This window comes from Pristiophorus japonicus, chromosome 8, assembly GCF_044704955.1.
Source record: "Pristiophorus japonicus isolate sPriJap1 chromosome 8, sPriJap1.hap1, whole genome shotgun sequence".
Taxonomy (NCBI): domain Eukaryota; kingdom Metazoa; phylum Chordata; class Chondrichthyes; family Pristiophoridae; genus Pristiophorus; species Pristiophorus japonicus.
The window spans coordinates 111,733,101-111,751,802 of record NC_091984.1 but is presented as its reverse complement, the minus strand read 5'-3'; the positions used below and the strand labels follow the sequence as shown (position 1 = coordinate 111,751,802).

The 18,702-nt window shown below is 41.8% G+C and overlaps 1 protein-coding gene across 1 annotated transcript in view; it reads left to right on the top strand.

Annotated features, from left to right (window-relative positions):
- Positions 1 to 18,386, top strand: part of crb1 (crumbs cell polarity complex component 1) — a 144,058-nt gene extending 125,672 nt beyond the window's left edge. Inside the window, exon 12 of the mRNA XM_070888256.1 lies at positions 17,836 to 18,386. Within this exon, the coding sequence (XP_070744357.1) occupies positions 17,836 to 18,057 (222 nt within the window). The 3' untranslated portion in view covers positions 18,058 to 18,386. The remainder of the gene's footprint in view (positions 1 to 17,835) is intronic.
- The last annotated feature ends 316 nt before the right edge of the window (positions 18,387 to 18,702 follow it).

Here is an 18,702-nt window from a genome sequence, read left to right as displayed (position 1 = left end):
ATACTTAGAGGGTTGGCGGTGGATAGGCAATGGCAAAAATGTAAAGATCACATGGATGAACTCCAACAATTGTATATCCCTGTCTGGAGTAAAAATAAAACGGGGAAGGTGGCTCAACTGTGGCTAACAAGGGAAATTAAGGATAGTGTTAAATCCAAGGAAGAGGCATATAAATTGGCCAGAAAAAGCAGCAAACCTGAGAACTGGAAGAAATTTAGAATTCAGCAGAGGAGGACAAAGGGTTTAATTAGGAGGGGGAAAATAGAGTATGAGAGGAAGCTTCCTGGGAATATAAAAACTGACTGCAAAAGCTTCTATAGATATGTGAAGAGAAAAAGATTAGTGAAGACAAACGTAGGTCCCTTGCAGTCAGATTCAAGTGAATTTATAATGGGGAGCAAAGAAATGGCAGACCAGTTGAACAAATACGTTGGTTCTGTCTTCATGAAGGAAGACACAAATAACCTTCCGGAAATACTAGGGGACAGTGGGTCTAGTGAGAAGGAGGAACTGAAGGATATCCTTATTAGGTGGGAAATTGTTTTAAGGAAATTGATGGGATTGAAGGCCGATAAATCCCCGGGGCCTGATAGTCTGCATCCCAGAGTACTTTAGGAAGTGGCCCTAGAAATAGTGGATGCATTGGTGATCATTTTCCAACAGTCTATCGATTCGGGATCAGTTCCTATGGACTGGAGGGTAGCTAATGTAACACCACTTTTTTAAAAAGGAGGGAGAGAGAAAACGGTAATTATAGACCAGTTAGCCTGACATCAGTGGTGGGGAAAATGTTGGAATCAATTATTAAAGATGAAATAGCAGCGCATTTGGAAAGCAGTGACAGGATCGGTCAACATGGATTTATAAAAGGGAAATCATGCTTGACAAATCATCTGGAATTTTTTTGAAGATGTAACTCGTAGAATGGACAAGGGAGAATCAGTGGATATGGTGTATTTGGACTTTCAAAAGGATTTTGACAAGGTCCCACACAAGAGATTGGTGTGCAAAATTAAAGCACATGGTATTCGGGATAATGTACTGACGTGGATAGAGAACTGGTTGGCAGACAGGAAGCAGAGAGTCGGGATAAACGGGTCCTTTTCAGAATGGCAGGCAGTGACTATTGGGATGTCGGAGGGCTCAGTGCTGGGACCCCAGCTATTTACAATATACATTAATGATTTAGAGGAAGAAATTGAGTGTAATATCTCCAAGTTTGCAGATGGCACTAAACTGGCTGGCGGTGTGAGCTGTGAGGAGGACGGTAAGAGGCTGCAGGGTGACTTGGGCAGGTTAGGTGAGTGGGCAAATGCATGGCAGATGCAGTATAATGTGGATAAATGTGAGGTTATCCACTTTGGTGACAAAAACACGAAGGCAGAATATTATTTGAATGGCGGCAGACTAGGAAAAGGGGAGGTGCAACGAGACCTGGGTGTCATGGTTCATCAGTCATTGAAAGTTGGCATGCAGGTACAGCAGGTGATGAAGAAGGCAAATGGTATATTGGTCTTCATAGCTAGAGGTTTTCAGTATAGGAGCAGGGAGTTCTTACTGCAGTTGTACAGGGCCTTGGTGAGGCCTCACCTGGAATATTGTGTTCAGTTTTGGTCTCCTAATCTGAAGAAGGACGTTCTTGCTATTGAGGGAGTGTAGCGAAGGTTCACCAGATTCCCAGGATGGCACGACTGACATATGAGGAGAGACTGGATCGACTGGACCTTTATTCACTGGAGTTTAGAAGGATGAGAGAGGATCTCATAGAAACATATAAAATTCTGACGGGATTGGACAGGTTAGATGCGGGAAGAATGTTTTCGATGTTGGGGAAGTCCAGAACCAGGGGACACAGTCTAAGGATAAGGGGTAAGCCATTTCGGACTGAGATGAGGAGAAACTTCTTCACTCAGAGAGTTGTTAACCTGTAGAATTCCCTACCGCAGAGAGTTGTTGATGCCAGTTCATTGGATATATTCAAGAGGGAGTTAGATGTGGCCCTTACGGCTAAAGGGATCAAGGGGTATGGAGAAAAAGCAGGAAAGGGGTACTGAGATGAATGATCAGACATGATCTTATTGAATGGTGGTGCAGGCTTGAAGGGCTGAATAGCCTACTCCTGCACCTATTTAATTTGTTTCTATGAAATAGTGCCATGGGATCTTTTTGAACCACCAGACCATATTTTGACTTCTCCAAAAGATGGGTATAGAGATATAGTCTATCCCCAGTAATAGTATATTGGAACACGAATTTCCAGCACCATGATATGGTAGGATGCAGGTTCATTCCTGCACTTGCTCATGGTGAGTTCCTAATTTCAGCCATTCTGTCAAAGAAAAAGTTACCTCGACCTCATTCTAGATGTGGGGGAAAAGCTCTCAACTGGTGCTGCAGTTGTGTACCTCCAAACAGTTGGTTGATGCGTGGCATTGTATAGGCCTGGGAACATGGAGATTTCCCAGCTTCTTACTTTAACAAAAAAAGGAAGTAAATAAAAATTGTGCATTTGTCAGGCGCGTGCAGCGAATGTTACAGTCACATTGAAAGGAGTAAAATAGCCTGCTGAAAGATCAACAGCAGCAAAGTGCAACCGAGGATAAAGCAGCATCAACACAAGCGAAGGGATCGGGCAGGGAACAGCAGGACATTGCAATGAAAAGAACGTGTAATAAGAACGGAGATGAAAGGGAGAGAAAGAAAGGAAGGAGTTGCCAGAAGTACGTAGGATGAAAGGCATTGGCTAACAACGGAAGAGGAATGTACTTTGGGGGGTTAAACAGAGAGTCACTGTGGCTGAAGTATTTGAGTTTTGTCCGCTAGAGATTACAGTGATACTGGTATGATTCATCAAATGTAAAAGCAGGCTCCAAATCTGCAGAGACAAGAAAAGCACCATTGTAAGGAGGTGCACAGGTAGCTACTGATAAGGATCAGCAGGGTAGACTAGGTTCAGACATTGAAGTGCTGTATTCTACAGGCAGTCTTTCTGTGAAGAATTAGAGAATTATCAAAAGCAAATTGCGGTTGATATGGGTGCACTGTGAATTATTTGATGTTTTAATGGTTTTAAAAAAAGAAGCTGTGTTATTTTTCTAGGGAGGATAACGAGGTGAGTGATTGTGGTATGTTCACTGGCAATGTATAAAAAGTCAAAAGGTTTTGGATCTGACCAATGATGTAATGGCAATTGTAGATGTGAGGTTACTGTTCATTATGTATGGCTTTATTTTCTAAGCAGCTCTAGGTCATGCCTGCTCCCCATGACCAGAAAATTTTGATTTGGAAGCATTTTGGAGTAGACTTTTTATAGAAAGAAAATTTCTTTCAAGGTCTTTCCTTTCCTGGACATTTTAAATACTTTTGTATAAACAGGAAAGTAGGACTAATTGGATAGTTCTTTCGAAGAGCCGGCATAGCCATGGTGGGCTGAAGGGCCTCCTGTACTGTATGACTCTGTGAAATATTTTCTGTTGTATGTACTACTTCATATTGAGAGAGTGTGCTATTCTTAACTAGCTAGAGAACAATTATAATGGTGACTGGTGTACAGTGTGATAATATATTTGTTTCTTAGCTCTAGCTTTCCAACACCAGCCTTAACTCCATGGCCACTGCTGTCTCTGGCTGCGTGTCCAACATCAAATACTGGATCAGCCAGAAATTTCTCCAACTTAGCATTGGCCATTCTGCTCTGCACCCACCTAAAACTCTACACCATAGTTCTCAACTCCATCCCCTCCCTTGCTGCCTTCTCAGGCTGATCTGGCACTGTGCAACCTTGGTGTTCTGTTTGACTTCAAATTCCATATCTATCCATCACCAAAACCACCTATTTCCACCTCCACAACATTGCCTTCTCACCTCTACCTCCGCCCCCAATGAAGACTTCCCTCACTTCCCTCATTCGTGTGTCTTTATCACCTCCAGGGTCAACGGTCTAGAAACTCGATGGAGCCGCGCCTGTTTTTCAGGCGTTAAATGGGCATCTAAACTTCCAATACTGGGGTCAGGAAATACGTGCTCATTATGAGCCAGAAATGCGCTGCCTGCCATATTGGTAGAGGCAAAAAATAGATGTCCAGGGCCTGCACCTGAAACAGGAATTATGCTCTTTCCATATGCAAATAAGGGGCCTAACTTGTGTTTGAGGCCCCCTGTACAAAATTGGGTTGCCCTGAATGCTGCCAGTTTGGCCACCTGTTTTTCCTGAATGCACTGGGCCAGCTGTGTTCAGGAAAACCTGGTCTACATGCGGCCAAACCGGACACCCTTAAAGGGACTGTTGCAGGCCGCCGCCCAAATACGTAAGTGTTTAAGACATACTTACCTAAATGTGGAACTGGGAGGAGCAGCAATGCTCCTCCTAGCTCCACATTAAAACCAAGGGCTGCTGCCGGCTATCTCTTGTCGCCCCCATCCCCACTCCTGATCGGCTCAGTCCCAATATCCTGATCGTTCCTCTGTTGCTATCACTGAGCCACTCTGACATGAGAAGCGCTATAGAAATGTAGGATTCTGGTTTGCATTTGGTTAAGATCGGACCACATTCATTTGGTTTTATGTTACTGATCATCCCACCCACCCTTTCCCTCAACGACTATCTGTCCCACCTGTGACAGGGACTGTGGTTCTCGTATTGTTCAGTCACCTAAGGACTCATTTTTAGGGTGGAAGCAAGTCTTCCTCGACTCCGCGGGACTGCTTATGATGATGACTGATCATAACTGCTTTTAAAATGTGAGAAAAATTGGGGTTGTTGCCCTGATCTACTTTTATACCCCACCCCCGGTGGCCAGATTGAGAGAGGCATGACCAGGGGACCTGGGAACAAGTTGCTGCAGGAACGGGGAAAGTGGCATGAGTTCTGAGAGAGAAAATAAAATAACTTCAAAAAATAGATAAGAAAAAAATATATCACACGCTACTGCGAATGCAGAATCCAATCTCATATGCATATGTGTCTGTGAAACTGCATCTCGAATAAATCTTCAATCAGGAAAAATTGGTTGCAATATCAACCGATATACCAACTCCAAACCTGCAGACCCACAGCTGTGGTTTATTTTAGGATTAATTTGGGACCATCCATAAAGCCTGTATGTGCGTGTAGACAGTATGAGTGTACAAGAGAACTTTTGTCAAAGTGTACATATATTATTTTCAAACTTTTTAAACATTATCTCTACTTATATTGTTAATACATTTATAATGTTTTACCAATTCTCTGTTTTATCATTGAAATAAAAATTTGTCTCCCTGCAGATCTGAATTAATGTTTGGAAAAGCAGAATTACAAATGATCTGGAAAAGTGTATGATTGGCAACAAGTTTGTCAAAAAAAAATTGTGATTTTCAGCATACGTACAATCATAATGGCATTCACACAATTACAAATGATGAACATTTCTAATTTCTCTAACCTAGCTGGACAAAATTGGGGGGGGAAAGTTTGAATATTTGACCTAAACTTATTCGATTAATCTCTCTTCAACTATACTTTGCTACCGCTTTTTGGGAACTACTGGCAGGGAGTTCGGATGTGTTTGTCTACACATAACAATTGTATATTTAGCGACGTCTTTATGGAATTACAGTGCTACAGAGACATCTTAGGGTACTTATCCTGTGGCTTGAAAAATCCACTGAGAGATAACAATGAGTTTTTGTTCAGAATCAGTTTATTGTCACCTTGACATATAATAACTGAATAACATATATTCAGAGAGGACTTTTAATATATAACAACACTGCTATTTGTTCTGGAAAAAAAACTCAAGTAGATTTTTTGGATAAAAATTTAAAATTGCTTTTTAAGGCCAGCCAAAGACAGCAATGGGGGCCTAACCATAGATGACACCATAGGTTAAGGTATTAGCTGCAGGGTTCAGGTGTGGCTGTAACCTGAAACTAGAGGCAGGTATCGCACGGCGTCTAATAGAAATTGTTAGTTTTCAAAGGGACAGGCAGAAACTACCAGCAAAGCAGGAAGTCCGTCTAACTACATGGAAAAAAGGGACTTCTTTGCAACCAGTTTCAACATCTTTTTAATTTGAATTAAAAAGACTCTTAAATTCCCAAGACCGATCCCTTCAGGAATATCGGCTGAAATTTTGGAATTGCTTTTCAAGTTGTAGAGCAATGCTGTGTTAGAATGGAAAAACGACTGCTCCTGTGCTTTGGCTGGTTATCGCTTACAGTACTGTTACTAAAGGGAGGATCTGTGCTCACACAAGGTAAACCTGTGCTTGCTCAAAGTAAAGGAAGGTGCAGATGTAGGAATGCACCTTTTCAGACCGTGCTGGATAAAACTAGCTCAGACCTAATGTGTTGCTATTTTTAGATTGGATAATGATATCTGAAGTCTGTCAAATCTAAATATATAATGGATCATCGAGGTACGGTTGGGAACAAGGACAGTTTTTATGACTGAAATGCATAGTACGTCTAAAGTTTGGACGGAGGTGATGCTTTTACTGTTAATGGATGTAGTTTTATTGGTGTATGATATACGAGTCAAGGAGACTAAACGTAAAGAATACAGAAAGGAAGCGATCAGTGGTCATAGTTTTTGAATAAACAGGAAACATCCACTGTTGTCTTCAGTGTTCCAGAAAAATCAAATTACTATTATTTCTGAAGAGTTTCTACTAAAACATAAACTTACCAGTTAATAACTGAGGTAAAAAAGATATACTGACTTCATGTTTAAAATACCAATGCCACTCAGGAAAATGTAAAAATTATAATAATCAACCTGGGATAAATGATAGAAAATATGAAGTACTATGATAATTGCAAGTGGGATTTCCTATGGGAAAAGGTGATTCGGATACATTTGAAAACATGTCAGATCTGTACATTTACCCTTTTTCTCATAAAGCAATTGAAATTAATTCTTCCAGGGTTGTAAAAAGATGACTTCATCACAGACTAAATGATCCAGAATTGATTTAATCTTAGGTGCCACTGCATTGTTTGCACATAGTTGTGAAACAACCGAATGCATAACTATGCCAATTCCCAATCCGAATGTGTAACCATGCCAATTCAAATGTTAAAGGTAGTTTTACCATACAGGCATCTCTGGGGCAATGATTTACATTTTCTGGTTGCTCATACAATATATAAGCTATCAGAACTTGTCTTTTGTGCTGCGTTCCAGTTAAAGATATAGTCATCAAATGTGTCCAGAAACACAGAAATATGGGAACGTACAGGATCAGAAGAGATATTTGGCCAGAATCAATGCTCAAAAAATACAATTGCAGACCACTTGTATCACTCAGTTGCATCTTTCACAAAAATCTATACAACTCCTTTTTGAATGTGCCTCCATTGTCACCCTTAGACTGCCTCTCACCCACCACCATCTGAGTGAAGTCGTTAAATCAACCTGTCCATTCACCTTCCATCTTGAGCTCAAGTCCATATCTCCCATTATTGGATTTGTGGTTATGCCAAACAATTTATATGGCTTTTGTTTATCTACATCCCTTCCGATCTCTGCCCTGAAATCTACCTGTAGAATTATACATGAGGAAAGGTTTATTTTACTTCCTGCTGTACATCACTTCAGTTTTTCTTCCTCTGCTACACTTTGTTCCCATTTGGATATGGTTGCTTCGTAGTCTCAGTAATGTATTTTTGAAAGTATCCTCTGTGCTCCTCCATTTGTGTGTCCAGTCTAGTTTTCTCCTCAACCTTCACACCGCACTCCCGAAACTTGAGACTCTCTGATGTACTCTTCCCTTTCTCTGTTGCAAGCCTAACTTTATATTCAACAATGCTGTGATTGCTGTTTCGAAGATGCTCACTGTAACCTCCAGTATCAAATCCAGTATCATTCCAGCCCTTGTGGACTCCCTACCATTTGAGACATGTAGCACATCAGTATTATGTCCCAAAATCTATTTGTACTCTCATTATAGATCTCTGAAGAATTCAAATCACCAGCCATTACATTTGATTGTTAACACTTCTCGTATCTGAGTATTAAGGTCCCAATCTAGTCTCTCTTCTTGGTATGGTGGGTTATAACAGATCCTATTAGTTAATATTTTCCTTTTATGTCACCTGCATTTATGCATAATAATTTCAATTTTTATGAACCCAATCTAGATTTCTCAATCTTTCACATAAAAACCCATAGCTCCCGCCAATTCATCTTTTCTATCTCTTTTGAGCAGTTTATATCTTTATAAATTCATCACTAGGTAGCCCAGCAATTCATTACTTCCCCTTGTGGTTATTTTCTCATTATCTTCTTGTATCACTATGTACTCCTCCTCTCTCCTGTACCACAACATCTGGCTTCTGTTTCTTTTCTAATTCTAGCATTCACTTTGAGTCATTTTTATTTGCTCAGTTAATCCCTCCCCCTATACTAATTGAACTCCCTCCCCCTCCCCCACCCCAACTGCCCAATGTACCCTTCCTGCAAGGACATTAAAGCAGTCCGATTCAAGTGAATGCAGTCCCCTTTGAATAGGCGTCTCTGACCCCAGAATGTGTCCCAATGCCCTAGGTTTCTGAAACCCTCCCTTCTACACCACATTTTAATATAGAAACATAGAAAATAGGTGCAGGGGCAGGCCATTCGGCCCTTTGAGCCTGCACCACCATTCAATATGATCATGGCTGATTAAGCAATTTCAGTACCCCACTCCTGCCTTCTCTCCATACCCCTTAATCCCTTTAGCCAAAAGGGCCACATCTAACTCCCTTTTGAATATATCCAACGAACTGGCATCAACAACTTTCTGTGATAGAGAATTCCAAAGTTTCAAAATTCTCTGGGTGAAAAGGTTTCTCCTCGTCTCAGTCCTAGGTGGCTTACCCCTTATCCTTAGACTGTGACACCCGGTTCTGGACTTCCCCAACATTGGGAACATTCATCCTGCATCTAACCTGTCCAATCCCGTCAAAATTTTATATGCTTCTATGAGATCCCCTCTCATTCTTCTAAATTCCAGTGAATATAAGGCTAGTCGATCCAGTCTTTCTTCATATGTCAGTCCTGCCATCCCGGAAATCAGTCTGGTGAACCTTTGCTGCACTCCCTCAATAGCAAGAATGTCCTTCCTCAGATTAGGAGAACAAAACTGCACACAATACTCAAGGTGTGGGCTCACCAAGGCCCTGTAGAACTGCAGTAAAACCTCCCTGCTCCTATACTCAAATCCTCTCGCTATAAAGGCCAACATGCCATTTGCTTTCTTTACTGCCTGCTGTACCTGCGTGCCTACTTTCAATGACTGATGTACCATGACACCCAGGTCTTGTTGCACCTCCCATTTTACTAATCTGTCACCATTCAGATAATAATCCGCCTTCCTGTTTTTGCCACCAAAGTGGATAACCTCACATTTATTCACATTATACTGCATCTGTTATGCATTTGCCCACTCACCTAACCTGTCCAAGTCACCCTGCAACCTCTTAGCTCACAGCTCACACTGCCATCCAGCTTAGTGTCATCGCAAACTTGGAGATATTACATTCAATTCCTTCATCTAAATCATTAATATATATTGTAAATAGCTGGGGTCCCAGCACTGAACCTTGCGGTACCCCACTAGTCACTGCCTGCCATTCTGAAAAGGGTCCGTTTATTCCCACTCTTTGCTTCCAATCTGCCAACCAGTTCTCTATCCACATCAATACATTACTCCCAATATCATGTGCCTTAATTTGCACATTAATCTTTTGTGTGGGACCTCGTCAAAAGCCTTTTGAAAGTCCAAATACACCACATCCACTGGTTCTCCCTTATCCACTCTACTAGTTACATCCTCAAAAAATTCTAGAAGATTTGTCAAGCATGATTTCCCTTTCATAAATCCATGCTGACTTGGACCGATCTTGTCACTGCTTTCAAAATACGCTGCTATTACATCTTTAATAATTGATTGCAGTATTTTCCCCACTACCAATGTCAGGCTAACCTGTTTATAATTCCGTTTTCTCTCTCCCTCCTTTTTTAAAAAGGTGGGGTTACATTACCTACCTTCCAATCCATAGGAACTGCTCCAGAGCCAATGGAATGTTGGAAAATGATCACCAATGCATCTACTACTTCTAGGGCCACTTCCTTAATACTCTGGGATGCAGACTATCAGGCCCTGGGGATTTATCGGCCTTCAATCCCATCAATTTCCCTCACACCATTTCCTGACTAATAAGGATTTCTCTCAGTTCCCTCAGTTCCTCCTTCTCGCTAGACCCTCGGTCTCCTAATATTTCCGGAGGGTTATTCGTGTCTTCCTTAGTGAAGACAGATCCAAAGTATTTGTTCAATTTAAGCTACACGTTCACACATCGAATCTTTTTCACTCAGGCCATGGATTCAGCAGTATTTCCGAGATTGTTATCCGTGAGGTCTCTATTAAATGTAGTACCTTACTCCTCAAACTCACCCTTAAGACCTCCATGCTACTTTTTCCTCGGACACTGATTGCTATGTGACTTCCAGTTGTTTTCTTTCCTATTCCAGTTCTTTTTTCCAGTTGCTGCAGAACTTTCCCTACCATGGAATCCAGGAAGGACTACATAATTCACAATTGCTAGTCACCTCTGCTAAATAGGCTGCTTCTCCCATGAATTGGAATACCCCATAACTATCTTATGAATAATCTCACTTGTCTAGATGGTTAACACCTCACTCCATATAGTATGTCCTGTGCTGCAGACTGTAAAAAGCCAGCCTTTGAGCTCAGCATTTTTCAGCTAGAGCTACACATGTCTTTCACCCGTACTATTCCAAATCCAGGTAGACTCCACCATGCATGTTGCACACTTCACAAGAGTGGCTTCGGACCATGCCATTCCTGTGTTCAGGGCTATAATCCTTCTCCGAGTTACTGTACTTATGTTATGTCCTCTATGGCCTTTTTCTCTTTACTAGTTAAATACAACGTATAAACGCTTTTCATATCTTAACTTACCTTACCTTAATATACTACTTTAGCACAACTTTTTGAATAGCCTACCTGTTTTAGTATAATTTGGGCCATATTTTGCTGCCCCTACGGGTGGGTCCGAGGTGTGTACGCGCCTGTAGGGGCCATGCAAGTTCCGGGTTTAGGCAAGCGAAGCACATGCACTAAAATCCGGAATTTGCGATCTGTCAAGAATCTTTTTGACTCCGCGGGCGGAGAGTTGGGCTATTTGCCCAATGAATGCCCATGAAATTCTTATGCCTGGTAAAAGAAGGCCTACCTTTACCAGCGTAAAACTTTTAAAGGACAGAAAAATACATTTTTTTCAATAATTTATACAGTTAAAAACCTGTGAAATAAGATAAATTTATTTTTAGATCCTTTAAAATATGTAAACTTCTTTTTCAAAAAATTAAATGTTTGTTGTAAATATTTAATTAAATACTATTTTGATTAATTTTAAATATGTGATGTTTTAATAAAATATATTTTAAGTGTACTTGTATTTTTGGGGGTATTCCTAGTCATACTTATGAGGAGTCTCTACATATGGAATCCCCATGAGTATGAATGGGGATTCCCCCTTCTTTCATTGGTTGGGACGGCCCAATGATCCCAGTGGTGCTTGCGAGCCGCATGTGTCCCTGGGATACGTGGGCCTCTACACAGGCCTATGTGTAGAGGCTCAGGAGCACAAGTGTGCAAACCTCCTGGACAATCGGGTAAATACGTAGATTTTTTTGCAGGTTGGAGGCATCGGCTTGCGGGAAGCCTCCAACCACAATTTGAGGCCCAATATAATTATCTTTAAAACTGCCTTGTATACTTAATATATCAACCCTCATCAAAATAAGAGTGCAATCAACATGCAAACTGATTAACCCAAGAATTAAAATATATAAAATAATGCTAACTTATTAGAAGAATATCATGCACATTGGAAACTGGTGGTTTATTGAAAGTAAATCACTCATTTGCAGCAACATAACTCACAAGGCATGAGGACTTTCTACAAACCATCAGTCTCTAATATATATCCTCTATAAAACATCAACACAGTTTTTAGGCATCTCCATGCACCCACTGAAACTTTCAGGAAATGTAACGACTATGGGCTCAATTTACCTCAGTTATTTGCTTTTTTTGGCCTAAATTTTTAAAAATCCAAGTTTCCCAAAGATTGTGCGCCAGTGTAATTCAGTTAATTATGATTTTTTTAAGTTCGGTTTTTTTTTACCTCATTGGGAGCGAAACCTGCCATCCGCACCAATTCTGGCCATTTAAGCAAGTTTGGCCAGCTCCGATTTACTCCAATTTTTCTTAAGATGGCGTATGTGACCGCTGTGGAAAAACCTTCTGGACAGTTAAGAAAATCGGTGCAGGTAAGGAAATCAGCGCAGCAGGTGCACTTCCAGGGCCCGGACAGCTGCAGCAGAGAGGGGAGAGAGGGGTGGGGAGAGAAGCCTTTCAGCCAGAGTGAGGAGCGGCTACTGGCATCGGGAGGCCCTTTGGCCTGGGATAGTAGTGGGTATTGGGAGAGAGGAGGCCCTTTGGCCTGGGATAGTAACAGGTACCGGGAGGGAGGAGGCCCTTCGGCCTGGGATAGTAACAGGTACCAGGAGGGAGGAGGCCCTTCGGCCTGGGATAGTAGCGGGGACCAGCATCTGGGGGGAGGGGGAGATAGACTTTTGTCATAAACACTTTAATAATTTAATGGTGGTAAGTTGCTGCAATGTGTAACGCGCAGGTTGCTGTGAGCTGGCTGTTGTATGTTTCACTTTCCAGCCTCAGTCCAGCTGTGTGTCCTTGGTTACCCTGGCAACCCGATCTTTTTGGCCCCGATCTTAGGCTAAAGGACAGGCTAGGTGGCGCCAAAATGAACAATTCAAACTGGGAAACTTGGATGATTTTGTTTTAGCGTAGTTGGGCCCCCAAAAAACGGCCGTAACTCTTCAAATACACCAAAAAACAGCTTTGGGGAAAATTGAGCCCAAGGATCTGTGCCACTTACTGATCTCCCATTGACAGGAGGGAGATTGGTCACCACAAGATGGTTTTGTCACAAATGTACTAAAAGTGCATGAAACAGGCCCTTGTTTAACCTGTAACTGAGATTTAAAACAGTAACAGCACATCAAAGAAAGCCAAACAAAAAGGAGAGGCAATAGGAAGATTTTCTGAAAGTTTAAAGGAAATTAATCATTCATTCATAATGTTGTGTAACACCCACCCAAGTCATATGTGGACAACTCTTAACAGGCAAAATAAAAAAAAGTAGAGTTGCTTTATGATTAAGCAAATCAAGAAAAACTATTTCCCTGTCCAATGTCATCCACTTTAACCAGGATTTAAAAAGTTATTTCACTGTATAATCCACGGCCAAATAAGTGATACATTTAAAAAAAGAAACATTTACTTTGCAGGCTTAGAATACTTGAAGGTAGGATTTAATTTTCAATGAGTATTAGGGTAGCACACTATCTAACAGGCATTCCGACAATGATGTCAATTCAGTTGCAGCAAAATACATGGTGATGTGTTGCTTGCATCATCCCTGGTACAATGTACTATGAAGAAATCTGGAGCAGCCAATGACTATGCGGATGCAGCTGTCTGCACTTGCTCAGCACCTGTGTAGGGTTGGGCATAAAGGCAGGCCAGGGTTATTCAACTTTTCTCTCTTAAAACAAACTTTGTTGGAGGAAAAAAAATCCAAACCTGTTGCACTGCACTGAATCCATTTATTAATCATTCTGCCATTAATAAGTATCTTGGCAGGGCAGCTCTTTGCCCTGTTAAGTCCCAAAATAAACCATGTTTCAGCTTTCAAAAAGGAATGGTGCAATTGCTAAAAATAATCTTTGAAACACACTTAATCAGACCCATGCTGAGTGGAACATAGGAACTGCTAGACAAAAAAACACCAGAGTCCATCTAGTCTGCCTTCTACCATCCTAGTAGTTGCAAGATACAAGAAGAATGAAGCTATTGACTAATCATGTGATAATCAGACTGACTGAATACTGCACCTTCAAATATAATAAAGATACACAAATACCTCAGAGTGACTGAGGGTAACCTCAGGTTGCATCACCCAGCAGCTAATCCTTCAGTGACAAATGCCAACACAAACTCCTTCTTGAGCATCAATAACTGACGCTCATGGGCGCTCTTTCAGGAAATCGAGAATACGATCAATCTTTCAATAACAGTTCTGCAGTGAGGGCCGATTAATTTTAAGGCATACTGTCTTTAAGAAAAAAATGTTTGGAAAAGACAAGAGCCAGAAGAGTGATGCATCATTCTGCTACAACATTATGATATGTAACCAATGCAGTGACATATTTTGTCTTGGTTTACCTTATTGCATCGTGTGTTTTCAATCAAACGCGATCAAACAAACAAAACAGGCTTGCCAGACACTTTCCCATGAAGATGATATTCCTTGACAAGCTTACGAAGGCTGGGTTCTGTAGAACTGGCTTTCTAGGATTAGATTTTGATACAGGTTAAACCACCCCTATCCGGAACCCTCGGGACTTGGCCTGATCTGGATAAGGGATTTTTCCGGACGCAGGGTGGTCACGTTACATTGGATGGTGCAGGTACTGAGCAAAGGGATATCGGGGCTGGCTGGCTTGGGGCTGGGAGTGCGGCAGAGAGATCATGGGGGGTGGGGGGGACAGTGGATCGCGGGGTCAGGCTAGCAATTGCGGGAGTTGGCAGCGAGGAAGGACTTCAATTTGTTCATGTAGGAATTCTGCGCCTGTGCCACCTGGTGGTCAGGAATGGTTCTGGATGAGGGGTGGTTCAGGATAAGGGAGTTTGATAAAGGGAGGTTCAACCTGGATTGGTCATCTTAACACCCATGTTTAAGCTATGTCTGTCTGCACTAAGCAATTTTGCATTAGACGTAACCTTGATTTGCCTATCATTATTAGTTACTTTGCTGCAGATAACTAACACTTTTGCTCTGCATCTCAGCCTCTGCAGTCTTCAGAGTCCCTATTGTAGGGCAGCTATACTTGTACTTCTACAAAATAACATGAATTGTAACAGTTCAGCATTTTGCACCAGGTTTAACACCAATTGGAGGTATTTTGAAACTATTTGCCTTTCCTATTGGCTGCATTTGTAACTGATGTCAGGCCAGCATTATAAGTGAAATTTGAAAAGACACCACTTAGTTCACTAGACCACCTTCAAGTTTTTAATATTAGTAAAGAGTTGCTGGCTGCGTTGGCTTTTCTTTAATATTAGAATTTCACCAGCAGCTGGGGACCAATGAAGAGAGCTCTGTGTGCAGGTTTGGAACAAATGCAGAGAAGGCAGCCTTGCCTGACTAGAGGGCGGGGGCAGTAGACTCGGCTGACCATACGTCCCCGTTTTCCAGGGACAATCCCCGGATTAGGCATTGTGTCGCCAGGCAACCACCGACCCCGGTTCAGGAAACTCGTCCCCGAAAACAGCCATTGGTCTGCTGGTCGGCAGGAGTGGGATTTTAACTTTATTTTTGGGTAGACTGGAATTAAACACGAATGTACAAAAACTTCAGGAGTTTCTCGTCCTGTTTGTGCCCGGTTTGAGTTCAGGAACGGATTCCGGGAGCCAGCTGAACGGAGGCGATGATGAGGGCCTCGTCTTCCCATAATGCAGCGCGGCGGTGAAAAGGCCCCATCGATAGCTCAGGCCGCACTGCACTCTGGGGGATTGAGTCAGCTGACTTTGTGTTTCGGCCAATAGTGACCGATGTTTAAAATACACTGGCAAAGCCGAGGGCGCGGTCAAAGCTGGTGGGTGAGTGGATTTACTTTACCTTAGATTAGTATGATGCATCGTGTTCGATTTTACTAAATAAGGCAAGCTCTAAATTCTCCCACCAGGAAGAGGATTTTGAAACCTTCTGAGACAAAGGGTGTTTCACACCTTATATGGAGAATCTCAGTCTGTTTGCAACAGATGTAATATTGAGAAATTAAAAGTTAGGATAGTCGGGGACGAGTATGGATGGTACAGCACTATTGCCAGAATAAATGCAAGATTCAGGATTTGGTGTGAAGTGAAAATGCCATTGTTTCTATGCGTATTCCACCAGCAGAAGCAACAAAGTCGTCATGCCGGTTTTCTTGAAATGCGTCCTGGCTACTTTGCTGTGCTCCCTCCCACCCTGTGTATCCCTGGATTCAGTTTATAAAATATGGTCACAGTAGCCCAGTGTTGTCCACTCTGATTCACACACTTTCATTGTAAACACAGGTATCTGCAACACAGGCAAAGTTCACTGAAGGGGTTAGCAACCCTTCACTGACTCAGAAGCACTTTAAATTATTTACTGGGTAATCCCTCACCTTGATAAAAAAAAGACTGCAATGAAAATACATTCCACGTACTCAGGCTGCAGTCAGTCATTTTGACAGAGAAAAGTTGGTGATTTGTGTTTAGCACTTGGTAGATTTGTAACAAGTTATAAATTTTCAACATTTCAGCAACGTCTTCATGTTAGTGTTGGTTCCTTTACAGAGGTGAATGTAACAGATCCTACACAATCAACACTTGCTGATAGCACATCATCTGTAAGTTGATAGATTTAACTTGACCTAATGTTAATATAGACTATGGTTTCAGTCCAACTCAGCTTTTGAGGTACAATTCACAAAGGATTTAGTAAAAACTGCTTCGGTAACACCATACAGGTTTATATTTGAAATCTCAATTGATCTTCTAATTATCACTAATAGGATACTGTTAGATTAATACCATGATCAACGCTGCAGCTATTAAGAATCCTTTTCAATTAAAATGAAGACAAATTAGTGCAATTATATGCATTATCCTGGTAATGCACCCATGTAGAAGTGCCACTTGAGAGAACCCAACTGCAGTTTCAAAACCTTTCGTGCTTTTGTTGTGGAAATGTTTCTGATATAGAAGGGCATGGTTTTCATAACAAGTATTGAATTACATACAGAAAGTAATAATTCATTATGCATGAAATATTGCATTAGGCTTTAATCTAGAACTAGTCCATTGTGTGATCAATCTTACATAACCCTGGAAGCCTGGGTCAGACGCATACAAATAAGGCAGTGAAACTAGTGCAATGTAAATATAAAAGTTGAAGTTGCAGTCGTCCAGTAGTTCTCGTGAAATAATAGTGGACTCCATTGCTGGTGACTTGGGCTCAAATTCTAACCTCCGTTGGTCTTTCATCTCAGCTAACCCCCACGTCAAATAAAGAGTTTTGGTAGTTCTCAATCAGACCACCATGTGGTTAGTGGAGTGGCCCCAATCTCAAGGGAAAGGCCATATTGCTGCATGGATCATATGGTATGCAGTAGATGTTGCGCTGAAAGTGGACAATGGGCAAGTCCATATTAGACCACCATCTCACCACTTTCTCATATAAGGAAACAACAGGAAGGCAGTAGAAATGAGAATGTAAAAGAGAATTTTTATTTTAAACACCAGGGAAGTTGTACGTATTTATAAAAGATGTAAGTTTAAAAAAGTATACATGTAATTGAGGGCAATGGAAACACATGACCTGGTGCCATTGTAGTCATAGCAACAGACAGCATAGAAGGCGACTATTCGGGACGTCGTGCCTGCACCGGCTCTTTGAAAGAACTATCCAATTAATCCCACTCCCCTGCTCTTTCCCCACAGCCCTGCAAGTTTTCCTTTTCAAGTATATATCCCATTCCCTTCTGAAAGGTACTATTCCACCACCCTTTCAGGCAGTGTATTCCAGATCATCATAACTTGCTGCGTAAAAATAAACATACTGGAAAAAATGAATCAAGTTGGGTTTTGATTCCTAGGCACTTGGCTAGATTAAAGTATGTCCCATTTGTGTGAGGCTTTCTAATAATAAAAATGTGAATTATTTTCACAGACAAATCCGCCACCTAACACAGTAAACATAGCAGCCATTGTGGCTCCCTGTGTCATTGGTGGGGTGATAGTTCTTGCTATCATTCTGACTTTTCTAATTCTAAAACTGCGTGAGAAACGTCAGACTGAAGGGAACTACAGCCCAAGCAATCAGGAGCAGACTGGATCTCGGCTGGAAATGAACAATACCCTTAAACTACCGCCAGAAGAGCGCCTTATCTGATATGTTCAGGCTGTGGGACGCACAAGACTTGGTGTGTTATGGTGGAAGGAGTAGGAGAAGTCAACAGATCCCAGGTATTCCCCGTGTTGCTCAACAAGTTAGGAGGAAGAGAAACGACACGAAGCTATGCAACTCAAAGTGTGTGTGTGTGTGTGTGTGTTTTCTTTAAACCATGGCAGCTTCAAAGCTCTCCTTACGTGGGTTATCCTTAAACTGTTTAACCGTTTTGACTCTTGTCGGCAGGATGTGGGAACCTGGACCTCAGAGATTCTGCTGTATATTGGGTTGGTCACCGTGGCGTTGTTGCTCATTTTCTTTCTAGTCCTCACTGCCTCCGTTGTGACCCTGAATAAAAGAGCAACACACGGGGCGTACAGCCCAAGCCGGCAGGAGAAAGAGGGATCGCGGTTGGAGATGTGGAACATGATGCACCCACCGCAGGTGGAGAGACTTATATGAATGAACCCTGAAGCTTGGCAACTTGTTTCTACGGTATGGTGATATATCAGTGCTGTATGCACAGGCCGAGGATGCCATTCAATTCAACGTGCCACAAGGAAATGCTTGTTGATTTGCCAAGTCCTTGCCTGGACACACCAAAAGTACCATTAAAAAAAATTGCTCCCTTTTAATTCTCCCTTTTCA